General features: G+C 40.4%; 1 protein-coding gene across 2 annotated transcripts in view; it reads right to left on the bottom strand.

Moving 5' to 3' along the window:
* Positions 1-2,960: 2,960 nt before the first annotated feature.
* Positions 2,961-15,083, bottom strand: part of LOC142108182 (C-reactive protein-like) — a 172,763-nt gene continuing 160,640 nt past the window's right edge. For both annotated transcript variants that reach the window (XM_075191802.1, XM_075191801.1), the window contains exon 3: positions 2,961-6,072. In XM_075191802.1, the coding sequence (XP_075047903.1) occupies positions 5,402-6,072 (671 nt within the window). In that variant the 3' untranslated portion in view covers positions 2,961-5,401. The remainder of the gene's footprint in view (positions 6,073-15,083) is intronic.

The following is a 15,083-nucleotide window of genomic DNA, read 5'->3' as shown; positions in this document are numbered from 1 at the left end:
TTTATCTGCTGTTATGTGTTTTTTTCCCTATTGTGTTCTAGTTTTTATTTTTAATAAAGAATTTGTGTCTGTTTATTTCACTGTATTTGTTGTTGCAGCATTTGATTTTCCACAATGGTGGCTTAGTGGTTAGCACTTCTGTCTCACAGCACTAGGCTCTTGAGTTTGATACCTGACTATGGCCTTATCTGTGTGGAGTTTATATGTTCTCCTCATGTTTGCGTAGGTTACCTCTGGGTACTTTGGTTTTGTCCCACACTCCAAAAACATACCAGTAGGTTAATTGGCTGCTATAAAATTGACCTTAGTCTCTTTCTCTCTCTCTCCATGTGTTTAAATGTTAGGGAATTTAGACTGTGAGCTCCAATGGGGCAGGGACTGATGTGAGTGAGTTCTCTCTACAGCACTGCAGAATTAGTGGCGCTATATAAATAACTGGTGATGATGGCGATACCAGCCTCCAACTCGTTTTTAACTCTTCTTCATACTTACTTCCAAACAAGTAAATTTTACTTTCACAGAGCACATGAATAAAACTATGTGATATAGGTGAGTAAAATGAAGGCATGACAGTAGATATATGACATAAAGCCACCTGTGCACGATGTTTAAAACAGTAAAGATTTGTATACAGCACATTATGCTATATGTATCTTATATATAAAAATTGGCCTGTTTGTTTGTCTGCCCAGTTATGCATTCGGACACCCCTGCACCGATTGGGATGAAACCAATGTGTGGTGACAGTTGGATTTTGGCCAGGTTTTAGGAGATTTAGGGGGTATTCAATTGTTAGCGTTAACGGGAAAAAATGAGCGCTCAAAAAATATTACCGTTTATACGGTAATATTGCGCGAGAAAAGCGTTAATACGGTAGTTTACTCGCGGAATTTCAGCTCGCCGCTCAGGGAGCGGCGAGCTGAAATTGAGCGGGTAATTACTGTATTAACGCTAAGGTTTTTTGAGCGCTCGTTTTTCCCCGTTAACGCTAACAATTAAATACCCCACGTAGGGCTAGATTTACTAAACTGCGGGTTTGAAGAAGTGGAGATGTTGCCTGTAGCAACCAATCAGATTGCAGCTTTCATTTTGTAGAATGCACTAAATAAATGACAGCTAGAATCTGATTGGTTGCTATGGGCAGCATCTCCACTTTTTCAAACCCGCCGGTAAGTAAATATACCCCTTAGGGTCCTGGTCAGACCTCGAGTTGGTGCACGCTGGCCAGAACTTTGACCCAGGGAGCCTGTTCTGAGCCTACATTCAGACACCCCTGAACCAATTCGGATAAAACCAATGTGAGGTGGTCCAGTTGGACCATGACCAGGTTTTAGGGGGGTTAGGGTGCTGGTCTGACCTTAAGTTGGTGTACGTTGGGCAGAACTATGACCCAGGGAGCCTGTTCTGGGACTTCCATTAGATGGATTTGGATGACATTCAAAATAAAAACAATAACGGCACTGAACAGCCACCTCATTGGTGTGTTGGAAGAGCTGCTAAGCTGATGATTATTTTTAAAATGTTGACAGCTACATCCAACTCATTGATAACTTAATAACTTGAAGATTTAAACATGGGCAATGTCAGTTATTTCAGGTAGTATATTATATAGACAATAATAGTGTGACTGGATCATTGATAAATAAGTTCTGGTATAAAGTTATTTAAAAGAAATAGCGCAGGGCGCTTATTTATATAATTGCACATGCACTTATTTTTGATATTGTGTATATTTTGAGACAGGAATTCATTTTTTCTGAGACCAGGGTAGAAAGTTATGTCTGATGAATATATCTGATACATTGAGCCTTTGTTTACAAAGTCTTTTGTTTATTGTGATGTGGGGAAATGACTTGTTTGGGATTTGTACCTTTCTTTGGGAAAGTGTATTCTGCGACTGTCTGAAGAAAGTATTCATGTCAGTTAGACCTTTTGACTTGCTAGTATGTATCCTGTCTTTGAAATAATATACAGGATATCACAGCAAGGTTTTTAAGATATCACAGATAAGTGTAAATATTGGCTTTGCAATGCCTGTAAGTCCATGTGTGTGTAAACACATTGCATCCTGATTCTAAAAATAGCCTGTGTCTAAACTGTATAAAAGGCACTGGCTTGTATTGAAAACTTGTTCTTCTGTTTTCATCTGACCTGATCACCTGGTAGCTTTAACCAGTGTAAGAGCAAATAAACATCTTGCTCCAGAGATCTGCTTGAATACATCCTTAATATTGCTGTATTCCTGTGACCTGCAGATTAGACCCTAAATCTAATCTGTTCTCCGGCTGTTTCTGAGGTTTGGACCCAAGCTTTTCTAGTGCCACTGCTCTGCCTGCTACCCTGGAGCCCTGGTCAGTGTGATAGGCCAGGGTGGAACCATCCACAGCATCCCTGATCCATAGTAAGAGGTTGGGAGTACCAGCCCAGGTACACCAGTAACGGGGTACACTCGCAGCGTCAGTTACCCAGAAGAAACCCATTACTGGATGCCAGTAAGGAATCCAGTGGTGGCAGTCTTTGTAAGCCCCTCCTACTGCGGAAAGAGGGCGCATTTGGGATAACGAAAGGGAACGGTGGCAAAGTAAGCCCAGCCGGTTCCCAGCAACAACAGACAGTGTGGCATAGGTGGTCCATCCTGTCACAAATATCCACACATAATTAAACTACATGATACAAGTTCCCTGTTTGCCATAAGTTCAGCATACTACACCTGTCTATGGTTACAGAGAATGCAAGGGAGGGTTTTTTAAATAAACATTGCATTCAGTAATTTTGCCATTTTTTTGACAGACCAGATAGCTCAAACAATATGCAATCTGAACAATCTCGCCTATAAGAACAACGTCTATAATATCTGCCTTCTCAGTCGTTTTAACATGTAAATTTACAAATCACAGCTTAATACATTGCATGATTTATATGCTTTCCATGTGTAAAAATCAGGATAGCAGATTCATATCTGGTGGTTTGAAAAAATATGCTTTAATATGCAGTTTGTTGTTTAATAAACCATACATAAAGAGGACAAAAACTCTGTAGTTTAGTGAAATTACAGTATAGAAATATTCTCCCTAGGACAGATAAACAAATTTACCAGACTGTATACACCCATGCATCAGTAGCACAAGATCGACAGAAAGCAAATGTAGTACCAATCTATAAAAACTGAACACATCAGAACCAGGCAACTATAGACATGGGTGTTAAACTTCTGTTAGGGTAAGTTATTTAAAGTGATTCTGAGGGATGCAATTCTGATATGTATTGTATCATCATCATCTATTTATATAGCGCCACTAATTCCGCAGCTGAACAAACAGCTCACCTCAGTCCCTGCCCCATTGGAGCTTACAGTCTAAATTTCCTAATATACACACACTGAACGAGAGAGACTAAGGTCAATTTAAAAGCAGCCAAATAACCTACTAGTATGTTTTTTGAGTATAGAAGGAAACCAGAGCACACAGAGGATACCAGCGCAAACACGAGGAGAACATGCAAGCTCCACACAGATAAGGCCATGGTTGGGAATCGAGCTCATGACTCCAGTGCTGTGAGGCAGAAGTGCTAACCACTATGCTACCGTACTGCCCATTGTAATTTGAAAAAAATTTACATAGAATTTTTTCTTCGGCCTGGTACTTTTAACGTACTGTACCTGATACAGTCTACCACATGACAGCCTTAATAGATTACTTAAAAAAACACAATCCTAAATCATGATGTCTTAGTTTTTCCTTATAATAAATACACACACTAGCCTCCTCCTCTTTTACACTGGTATGATGTAAGGCCATTATGTTGCTATGGACATTACCTCTCCTCCTATGTTTACCTTTCTGCTAAAATTAGTTATTGATACCATTCCTATAGCTATACAATTATTATACCAAGAAAATGATTCCTATACCTACAAAATTATATATATATATATATATATTTATATTTCTCTATTAAATCTATAAACCAAAACCAAACTAATTTGTAATACGATGGCAAATTGGATTGAATAATTACCCCATACTTGCTTGGATCACTTAGTTTGAAAATATTCAGGTGAACTACTATTGCATTCCCTGTTTTGAGTTTGTCACATATGGATAGGTGACGGGAGGGGGAGGTGGATTAGAGTGCTTAGGTATTCATGGCACTCTGGATTTCCCTCCTGTAAGTCTCCTTCTCTTGTATTTGCCTCTCTTTACTCTCTCATCTCCATTTTGTCCAGGTTCCTTCTCTTACTCTTTTTCCTCATCCTTGTCCTTGGTTTCATTGTATTTGATCTTCACAACTGAAATTACTAATGAATTTATTTGTTTATTCATAAATGTATACTACTTGATTTATTTTGATTGTAAATTATCTAGGTGAATTATAAGACCAGAAGGGAGAGATGCAGGTAATCAAATTTATTTGTGATTTTTAATATATATTCTTAGTATAAGTCAACGGTTCCCAAAGTGTGCGCCGCGGCTCCCTGGGGTGCCGCGGTGCTGTCACAGGGGTGCCACGATCGCCCTGGGAATAAAAAAAAAAGAAGAACTTACCGTTAATCCAGCGCCGGATCCTCCTCACTGTTCTCACTGACTGTCGGGCGTGACGTCATCACGTCTGACAATGTCAGTGAGGAGCAGAGAGGAAAGAAGACAGCAGAACATGAGGAAGAAGGTAAGTAAAGGAACGGAAATTGAAGGGGGCAGAGAGAGAGACGCAGAAGAAGGGCAGGGGGACAAAGAGAGATACGCTGAAGGAGGGGAGGGGGACACAGAGAGAGAGACGCTGAAGGAGGGGAGGAGGAAACAGAGAGAGAGACACTGAAGGAGGGGAGGGGAGGGGGACACACAGAGAGAGATGCTGAAGTAGGGGAGGGGGATACAGAGAGAGACGCGGAAGGAGGGGAGGGGACACAGAGAGAGAGAGACGCTGAAGGAGGGGAGGGGGACATACAGAGAGAGATGCTGAAGGAGGGGAGGGGGACACAGAGTGAGCTGGCAAAGAGGAGGACACAGTGTGTGAGATGGCAAAGAGGGGGACACAGTGTGTGAGATGGCAAAGAGGGGGACACAGTGTGTGAGATGGCAAAGAGGGGGGCACAGAGTGTGAGATGGCGAAGGGGATACAGAGTGATATGATGAAGGGGCGAAGTGATATGATGAAGGGGTCTAAATACATCTCACGTCATTTTGACCCAACTACTTAAAAAATGGGACTACCCAGTAATTATTTTGGCTTAGGGGTGCCTTGGAAAAATTATGGTGACCCTAAGGGTGCCTCGAACTAAGAAAGTTTGGGAACCACTGATAAGTAGTTATGGAATTGTCATTAAGTTTTTTTTTATTGTGATACATATAATGTGAATGACAATCAAGTTAAAATGAATCATTATCAGTGAGTAATTCAGTTATCACCTAAATTGTTTATCTACATTGCATTGAGTATATAAGGTGTTTGTGTACCCCCAATGCTTACATTGAAGCTTGGGCTGAACTAATACATTCCCTTTAATCTCAAAATTTAGAGATCTCCAATTAATCAAATTTCCATTGTAATCATCAGACACTACTTTTTGTATGTCTTCTGGTGTCAAAATATAATCCCACATATTGACATCACTTATTTCACCAGAAAACGACTGATTTATATCAAAACCACCCCCAAATGAGTCTTGTTCCTGTCCTAGAATGATACGTGTTTCAGGACCAATAGAAAATCCTTTGCTTGAATATCTTCTGGGGTAGAGCTTTCCGTTGACCCATAGCTGGACCACTCCAGTATCTGAGTCCCAAGTTACACAGGTGTGTTTCCAGTCTAGAACTTCGGGATCTGTCTTGATATTGTTTTCATCCTGATTTATATACACAGAGCAGGAGGCTGGTGGTTTTGAAAAGATAAGAAAATCGTTGTCCTTTCTTGAGCCAGACATTGCCAAGGAAAAAAGACTATGGCTGCGTGAAAGTTCAGTGTATGATTGTAGGCAAACAGTAACCTTCTGCAATGGCTTTTCTATCTTAGGTTTCAAGATCACATGTGCTGTTGCAGTTGGTTTTGGAAAGAGGAAAACCTTGTTGCCCAAATCTAGAAAAAAATAAAGTACATGAAAAAAAGGTTATATCACCGTTACACACCAATGCTTTCATACACACCATGATACATCTAACTATCATTTTATCTAAATACATTAAACTCTAAAATAATAAACTTGCTTAAAATAACTGAAAACATTAATTGAGTTCTTCACTTATACTTCTGTCTACCGCTCCTATCGAAATGCTCTGGACACTGCAAAACAAACATACTTCCAATCTCTTATCTATGCTCAGGCTTCTAACCCCAAACGCCTTTTCAATACATTTAAATCTCTTCTCAATCCTACCACCCCGGACACTCTATCTACTATCAATGTCCAGGATCTTGGTTCCTACTTCAAGGAAAAGATTTATAAAATCAGACTAGAAATGGTATCCTCCTCTTCGACAAGCAATCAGCTCAATTCCTTCCCACTACCCTCTGACACGCTCTTCTTCATTTGACCCCACAAATGAAGAGGATATTTCTACTCTCTTCTTATCTTCCTACTCTACCTCCTGTCCTCTTGATCCTATTCCCTCGCAAATTGGTAGATCCTTGTCTCCTGTGCTCATTTCTCCTCAAACTAAAATCTGTAATCTCTCACTCTCTACTGGCATCTTTCCATCACTATACAAGCATACAGTGATTACTCCTATTCCAAAAAAAAACAAGATTCCGACCCAAACTCTCTCTCAAATTACCGTCCCATCTCTCAGCTCCCGTGTCCCTCCAAGCTTCTAGAGAGACTTGCCTACACTCGCCTCACACACTTTCTTTCCGCAAACAACCTGTTGGATCCTCTTCAGTCTGGCTTTCGTTCTCAAGACTCCACAGAGACTGCGTTGACTAAGGTTGTCAATGATCTGATCATTGCTAAAACTAAACGCCATTACTTTATCCTAATTCTCCTGGATCTCTCGGCTGCATTTGACACCGTTGACCACTCTCTTTTCATAAAAACGATGCAATCCCTAGGGCTTCAAGACACTGTTCTATCCTGGTTCTCATCCTACCTTTCTAATCGCTCTTTCACTGTTAATTTCTCTGGGGCCACCTCTGCTCCGCTTCTTTTATCAGTTGCAGTACCGCAAGCCTCAGTGCTAGGTCCTATGCTGTTCTCTATCTATACCACTTCTTTTGGAAATCTAATAAGTTCCTTTGGATTTCAGTATCATCTCTATGCGGTTGATACCCAAATTTATCTATCCTCTCCTGATATCTCGACATCTGTGGTGTCCCGTGTAACTGACTGTCTTTCTGCCATATCATCTTGGATGTCTTCTCGCCAACTCAAACTTAATCTTTCTAAAACAGATTTAATAATATTCCCACCCACCTACAAGAGCATACCTGACATTTCTATCTCTGTTGATAACATGACCATAAATCCCACCCCACAAGCTCGCTGCCTAGGTGTAATCCTTGACTCACACCTATCCTTTGTTCCCCACATTGACTCTATTTTTAAATCATGTTAAATTCATCTAAAGAACGTCTCCAGAATTCACACATATCTCACGCAAGACACTGCAAAAACCTTAATTCATGCACTTATCATCTCCCGCATTAACTATTGCAATTCCCTCCTTACTGGTCTTCCCCGAATCAAACTCAAACCCCTACAATCTATTTTGCACACTGCAGCAAGACTGATTTTCCTTGCAAATCGTTATTCCTCTGTTGAATACCTCTGTATTTCTCTACACTGGCTGCCTGTTTTCTTCCGAATCAAATATAAAATACTTTTACTAACCTACAAAGCCATCAACAAAGCTGCACCAACATACATCTCCTCTCTTGTTTCAAAATATCTCCCAACTCGGCAACTCCGTTATGCACTAGATCTGCGTCTCTCATCCACCCTCATTACATCCTCCCATTCCCGGTTACAGGACTTTTTTCAGACTGCACCCACTTTATGGAATTCTCTCCCTCTCACAATAAGACTCTCCTCTGGTCTACAAACTTTCAAGCGTTCTCTGAAAACCCACCTCTTCAGACAAGCTTATACATATTATTTCCTATTCCTCAACCACCCTCTTAACCTCACTACCTTACCCTATTACAACCCATTACACAATTTCACACAAGACTACTACCCCCTGACCAACATTGTTGTGTGACAGGATCATTTAGTCTATGAGTCACTTTTACCTTTGCAGCCTGGCTGGGCCGAAATGCAAAGTGTAGACTTAGCCTAAGCCTCATGTGTCAAACTCCCATTGTCCCATAGATTATAAGCTTGTGAGCAGGGCCTTCTCACCTCTTTGTCTTTTACCCAGTTTGTTTATTAGTATACTATGTTTCCCCAATTGTAAAGCGCTACGGAATATGTTGGCGCTATATAAATAATTGATGATGATCATGAATTGAGTCGTTAAATGCATGAAACATGACTATTTTTTTAATTCAGACTGCACTATACAAAGTTCCATATTTGTTCTAAAAACACCAATAGATTGTATATAAATATGCTTCAAATGCTAATAGTTTGTGGCTATTGTTAGTGAAGAATGTATTTGGGTTTAATTTACAAATTGTGGGTGTAACCTTTATTGCTGCACTTGGCTCACAGTATGTACCCAGGCCCACGGATGATCAATTGTCACATCTTTTTTTTTATTTTCAAAGAACACTGGCTGTAGTTACAAGTTGTCACTTTACTAAAAATTAAGACATAGTACAGATTAAATGGTTATTATTTCAGCATGTAAAATGCAACGTAAGAATAGTTCTGCATAGAAACATTAGGAATAGTACAGGTACAGAACAAAAGATAATTACAGCAAATACACACACTGGAGATGCATAGCGTTGATACTGTTATCAGGAAGGAACAAGATGAGGTCACCATGAGATGAAGGCAGTCTCTTTGTAAGCAGTTAATTTATAGGGGTAAAACATATCAGCTATATTACATATTAATGTAATTAATTAATTTTGTAAATGTCCAGGCTATTCCAAATACATTCATCTTCCCATTCTGCGATATTCATTTGCTAGATAACCTCAGTAACACAGTGACACTTTGACTAGTATATTGAATCACTTTGTCATTTATATCTGCTTAGTTGGACAATATAACATGTGATCATTTATATTCAAACTGTCATAAGGTAGTTGATCTGGGAGTTAAAACATTGAACAATTTTTATTCAAATAATATTCACACTGTTTTAGATGACACATAAAATGTTCTAATGTGTTATTTTCTATTTTTAAACCCATCATCTTGCCTCATCTACAAGCTGTATTTAAATTTCACAGGAAAGCATTCATTAACGTAGCGACAGATCTATATCAGATGAATCAAGAATTAATCCGTATTTAAGGTGAAAAATAAGAAAGAAAATGACAATTAGGCTGTGGTTGGGTATAAGTCTAAAGTTTTGATATTATATCAAAGATAATATTGTATAAAATTAGTGTTATTTAGAAATGTAATCCCAGGTACAATCAGTGTGAGACTTTGAGTCAATATGGTAATCCACCTTATAATTGACATCTATTGTCCTTTTAGCTGGAAGTGTGGAACCAAAGTCGGTCCCATACCTTGGGCTGGGTCACTGGGCCATATGCATTTTTTTTCCTTTAAAATTTTTCTAATCGGCTGCTGAGTTGAGTCTTGCCCCTCAGGTTTAAATTTACCCACCCTCACCTGTGTGGAAAAGTGAGCTATTAGGCAGCAATGTAATGAATCAATGTGGGATATTGTTAGTGAAAATAGATAAAACTTTTTAATATATACCAACACAATCGTAAAAAAAAATCAACATCATTAAGCATAAGATAAATAGAGCAAGGGTTTAGATGTCACTTATGTTCTACAAAAGGTAAAGCAACATGTTCTGAGATCAGATCAAAACAATTTAAACAAAGGAGTGATCTACATTTATACATCTAAGTATAATCCATATAATGATCCTTCCTTCTGAAAAAGTAACATTTAGATCAAGTCCACTAAGTTTAACAAGATGTTCCCTGTTATTTCAGAGTCTTTTGTCCTTGTCTTAATAGGAGCTATTCCAACCTTCCAGCTAGAAGGACAATAGATGTCAGTTATATGATTGATCAACAGTAGCAGTATTGTCTAAATCTGACACAGTCATTGTGCCTGGGATTACATATCTATATATATGAAATTTAGAGGGTTAGGGATCTCCCCCTCTATTCCCATTGGCAGAAGATACAAAACTTCACATGAGATAAGGGGAAACCTTAATAGCGATTTGATAAGGGTACAGGATAAAGAGTTGGCAATGGATATGGATAATTATTAAAGGATAATTCCATCTAAAACTGAAAAGGACTAGATTGTCAGGAATGAGTACAGCCAAAATCACGGGACTCTACTCAATTCTACTGAGTGTTTATTCAGACAAGCAGTATGCTGTCTATTGAGAGCAGCACACAAATGAGTGCTATCCCTGGCAAAAACACCTGTACTGTGAGTAGCATGGTAAAAATTAGACTATAAAATAGAATTACTCTTATTGAGAAGCATTTGAGAAAACTGGAGTATCAGCCCATTGTTCTGATTCTGCTGGTTGTAGTATTTGAGCCTGCAGTTATTGTGAATGCAGACTGCAACACTAGTCAAGGTATAGTATTCAGTGTTTTAGGTGATCTGAAAGTGCACTATTTCTCAAACGAGACAGATAGGAAGGGGATGACAGTAAAAGCCATTCACAAAAATACAATATGTGTGTCAACCACTGTCCATATGTCATTTGTGCCTATATTTCTGTATTAAAGAAAGCGCACGGTCTTGAAAATAAGGCATTCTAAGGGTTGCAAAATCTGTCACCATCTAGTGGGTGGTGCTTGACAAATTAGGGATACTCTTTAACAATTGTATATTCAGTATCATCTCTATGCGGATGATACACAAATGTATCTATCCTCTCCTGATCTTTCACCATCTGTGTTGTCTCACGTTACTGACTGTCTTTCTGCCATTTCATCTTGGATGTCTTCTCGCCAACTCAAACTCAATCTTTCAAAAACTGAATTAATAATATTCCCACCCAAAAACAGAAGTTTCCTGCCTGACATTTCAATTTCTGTTGATAACATGACCATAAATCCCACCCCGCAAGCTCGTTGCCTAGGTGTAATCCTTGATTCACAACTGTCATTTATTCCCCACATCAACTCTATATCTAAATCATGTTACATACACCTAAAGAACATTTCCAGAATACGCACATATCTGACACAAGACACCGCAAAAACATTAATTCATGCACTCATCATCTCCCGCATCGACTATTGCAATTCCCTCCTTACTGGTCTTCCCAAAGTCAGACTTGAACCCCTACAATCTATTTTGCATGCAACCGCTAGATTGATTTTCCATATTAACCGTTTTTCCTCTGCTGAGCCTCTCTGTCAGTCTCTACATTGGCTGCCTGTATTTCAACTAATCCAATATAAAATTCTTCTACTAATATAGAAGGCCATCAACAAAATTGCACCGACATACATTTCCTCACTAGTCTCGAAATATCTCCCCACTCGACACCTCCGTTCTGCACAAGATCTACGTCTCTCCTCCACTCTCATCACATCCTCCCATTCTCGGTTACAGGATTTTTTCCGGGCAGCACACACTTTGTGGAATTCCCTCCCACGCACAATAAGACTTTCCTCTAGTCTTCAAACCTTCAAAGCGTTCACTGAAAACCCACCTCTTCAGACAAGGTTATGGTATTCCTCAACCACCATCTTAATTTCCCTAGATTACCCTATTACCATCCTCTACACAGCTAATGCAAGACAAGAACCCTCTGATCAACATTGCAACACACACAGCCCACTCAATACTTTTACCTTTGCGGTCTAGCTGGTCCATTGTGCAATATGATGTAGCACATGCCCTTGTGTTTCTAACTCCCATTGTCCTATAGATTGTAAGCTTGCGAGCAGGGTTCTCTTACCTCTCTGTCTGTATGTATTACCCAGTATTGTTTTATCAATGTTTGTTCCCAATTGTAAAGCGCTACGGAATTTGCTGGCGCTATATAAATAAATGTTGATGATGATGAATATGTGCATGCATGTGCCTAGGTATGTGCACACATGCAAGAATGATATTTTATTTTTGGGGGGGCAAAAATTATTTAATTCAGATGTAAGAGGGGAGGAAGGGTGAGGAAGGGAAGTTTAAGCAGGTACTCTAAGAGAAAAGCGAAAACTGGGCTTTGGACTATACTTATTATTATTATTATTATTATTATTATTATTATTATCATTTATTTATAAGGCGCCACAACGTTTCCGCAGCGCCGTACACAGTAGAAACAATGGACAGTACAGGGAATAACAGTACAAAACAATAAACGAGTAGTACCAAGACTTTAGAGGCTCCAGGCAAGGCAAATATATGGAGGTTGGAGCAGAAGAGAAGGTAGAGAGACAGGAGGGAGAAGGGCCCTGCTCATACGAGCTTACATCCTATAGGGGAGGGGAGACAGATGACAGGCACAGAGGGTATCGGAGGAGGGGAGCAAGTGCTCCCCTCTACTGAGGAGGAGCGAAGAGAGGAGAGAGGCCATGGAGAGATGGTTAGGTGGAAAGCTGGTAGGCTATGCGGAAGAGATGAGTTTTGAGTGCCCGTTTGAAGGAGCACAGGTTGGGGGACAAACAGATGGAACGTGGGAGGTCATTCCAGTGCAGGGGGGCAGCTCGGGAGAAGTCTTGAATTCTGGAGTGGGATGAGGTGATCAGAGTGGAGGAGAGGCGACGGTTATTGGCTGAACGCAGGGACCGGGCAGGAGTGTGTATGGAGAGGAGATTGGAGATATAAGGGGCAGTGGAGTGGGAGAGAGCCTTGTAGGTGAGGGTGAGAAGTTTAAAAAGGATTCTGTAAGGGAAGGGGAGCCAGTGTAGGGCAAGGCAGAGAGGGGAGGCAGAAGAGAAGCGGTGAGAAAGGAAGATAAGCCTCGCAGCTGCATTGAGTATAGAATGAAGGGGGGGCGAGGCGAGAGCGGGGGAGGCCGGTGAGGAGAAGGTTTCAGTAGTCCAGCCGGGAAATGATAAGCGCGTGGATAATAGTTTTGGATGCTTCGCGAGATAGGAAGGGCCGGATGCGGGCGATGTTGCGAAGTTGGAAGCGACAGGATTGGGCAAGGGATTGAATGTGGGGGGCAAAACAAAGAGAGGAGTCGAGGGTGACTCCCAGGCAGCGGAGTTGGGGGACAGAAGATATAGTGGAGTTGTTGACAGTGATGGAGAGATCCAGGTGGGAAGGGGATTGAGACGGAGGGAAAACAATGAGTTCGGTTTTAGCAATGTTAATTTTGAGAAAGCGTGAGGACATCCAAGAGGAGATGGCTGAGAGGCAGTCAGAAACACGAGAGAGGAGGGGGGGGAGAGATCGGGAGAAGAGATGTAAAGTTGAATATCATCGGCGTATAGGTGATACTGAAGACCGAATGAAGAGATGAGAGCACAGAGGGAGGTGGTGTAGAGTGAGAAGAGTAGAGGGCCAAGAACAGAGCCCTGAGGGACTCCTACAGGGAGGGCGGAGGGTGGGAAGGATGAGCCGGAGATGGAAACAGTGAAAGAGCGGTTGGCGAGGTAAGAGGTGAACCAGGTGAGGACAGAGCCAGAGAGACCGAGAGAGCAAAGGGTCTGCAGGATGAGGGGGTGGTCTACGGTGTCAAAGGCTGCGGATAGGTCAAGGAGGATGAGGATGGAGAAGTGACCCCTGGATTTAGCAGAGAGGAGATCATTAGTTACATTGGTAAGGGGGGTTACTTTCAAGGGAGCATCCTTATTAAATTCTAGATGCACTTTATACAGCAACAAAGTGCATTTAGAACAATTACTCCATAGTTTTTTTAGAGCAATGTAATACAAACACACAAAAGTGACACATGTAATAACTATAGACCTGATGACCTCCTACATATGTTTAATTTAGATGAGATTAATCTCATTAGCTCTAGATGAGAAATTGAAAATATTGGTGTCCTTAATGTGGTAGTCAGATGGACATTGAAGTGCTGTTTTCCAATAGGCATTTTTCCAGTTGGTTTTGCATTCATGCAAAAGTAATCGCTGATTGATTTCCTTGTAGAAGTCCCCAGCACTGGGAAGTTAGCATCAGCACTATGAAGTTGGCATGAACCTGTGAATGTGCTAGGTGAATAAACAAGGCACATTTGTGCAAATAGAAAAGTTATATGTACTCACATGTTTTATTATATTGTAAATTTCATTTGATTAGGCTTTTAATGCTCTTTTAAATGTCAAAAACACACCCCTTCACCTTACATGAACCCAGTGCCTAAATTCATGTGAGGTGCGGTACAGTAGAAGAGGTTCTTCAAATCAGAAATCATGGGCCTTATATGGCTCATATGTTCCTGGAATTGATCCTACCACGACAACACTGCAGTAGCACTAGGAGGTGTTTGCATACATCCAACTCTCTCCTCTTTATAGATGCGTCCAAACTGTCACCCTTGTGGTGCTGAATTGTTTCTGTATGTGATGCGATTTGTTCTGTTAATTGTATCCATACATTTATTATTCTGCTAGTACCCGTGTACTTGTCTACTGTTTTCATGTATGTTTTATCTGTACTACTATGTCAGGTGCTACGGAATCTGTGGCACCATACAAATAAGTGATGATAATAATAATAATAATATATGTATCCAGAAGTCAGCAGTTGGAATAATCTTCACTGCAGTTTACGCCATGCCCTAGAATGTCACGTTATTCTCTATTTCCTTTAGTCAGAAAAGTGTGATAATGTTTAGAGTAGGACCATCCTATTAGCAAAAGCGCCTTGGCGTGGCGGATGACTTAAACATACATTTGCAAATGTGTGCAACAAAGATTTTTGCATTTTTATCTACAGTAGAAATGGCAGATCTGTTGCTGGCTATAGCAGTGTGCTGGGGAAAAAATGTTGTGTGTATGTTCCTTGCAGGATAACCCCACCCTTTCAAGCACCTGTTATGGCCTATAAATTGATTTGAGCAGCTTCCACTTTTGTATTTGTC

The sequence above is a fragment of the Mixophyes fleayi genome, chromosome 12, assembly GCF_038048845.1.
Source record: "Mixophyes fleayi isolate aMixFle1 chromosome 12, aMixFle1.hap1, whole genome shotgun sequence".
Classification (NCBI taxonomy): domain Eukaryota; kingdom Metazoa; phylum Chordata; class Amphibia; order Anura; family Limnodynastidae; genus Mixophyes; species Mixophyes fleayi.
The sequence above is the reverse complement of the archived record's forward strand: the minus strand, read 5'-3'. Positions and strand labels throughout refer to the sequence as shown.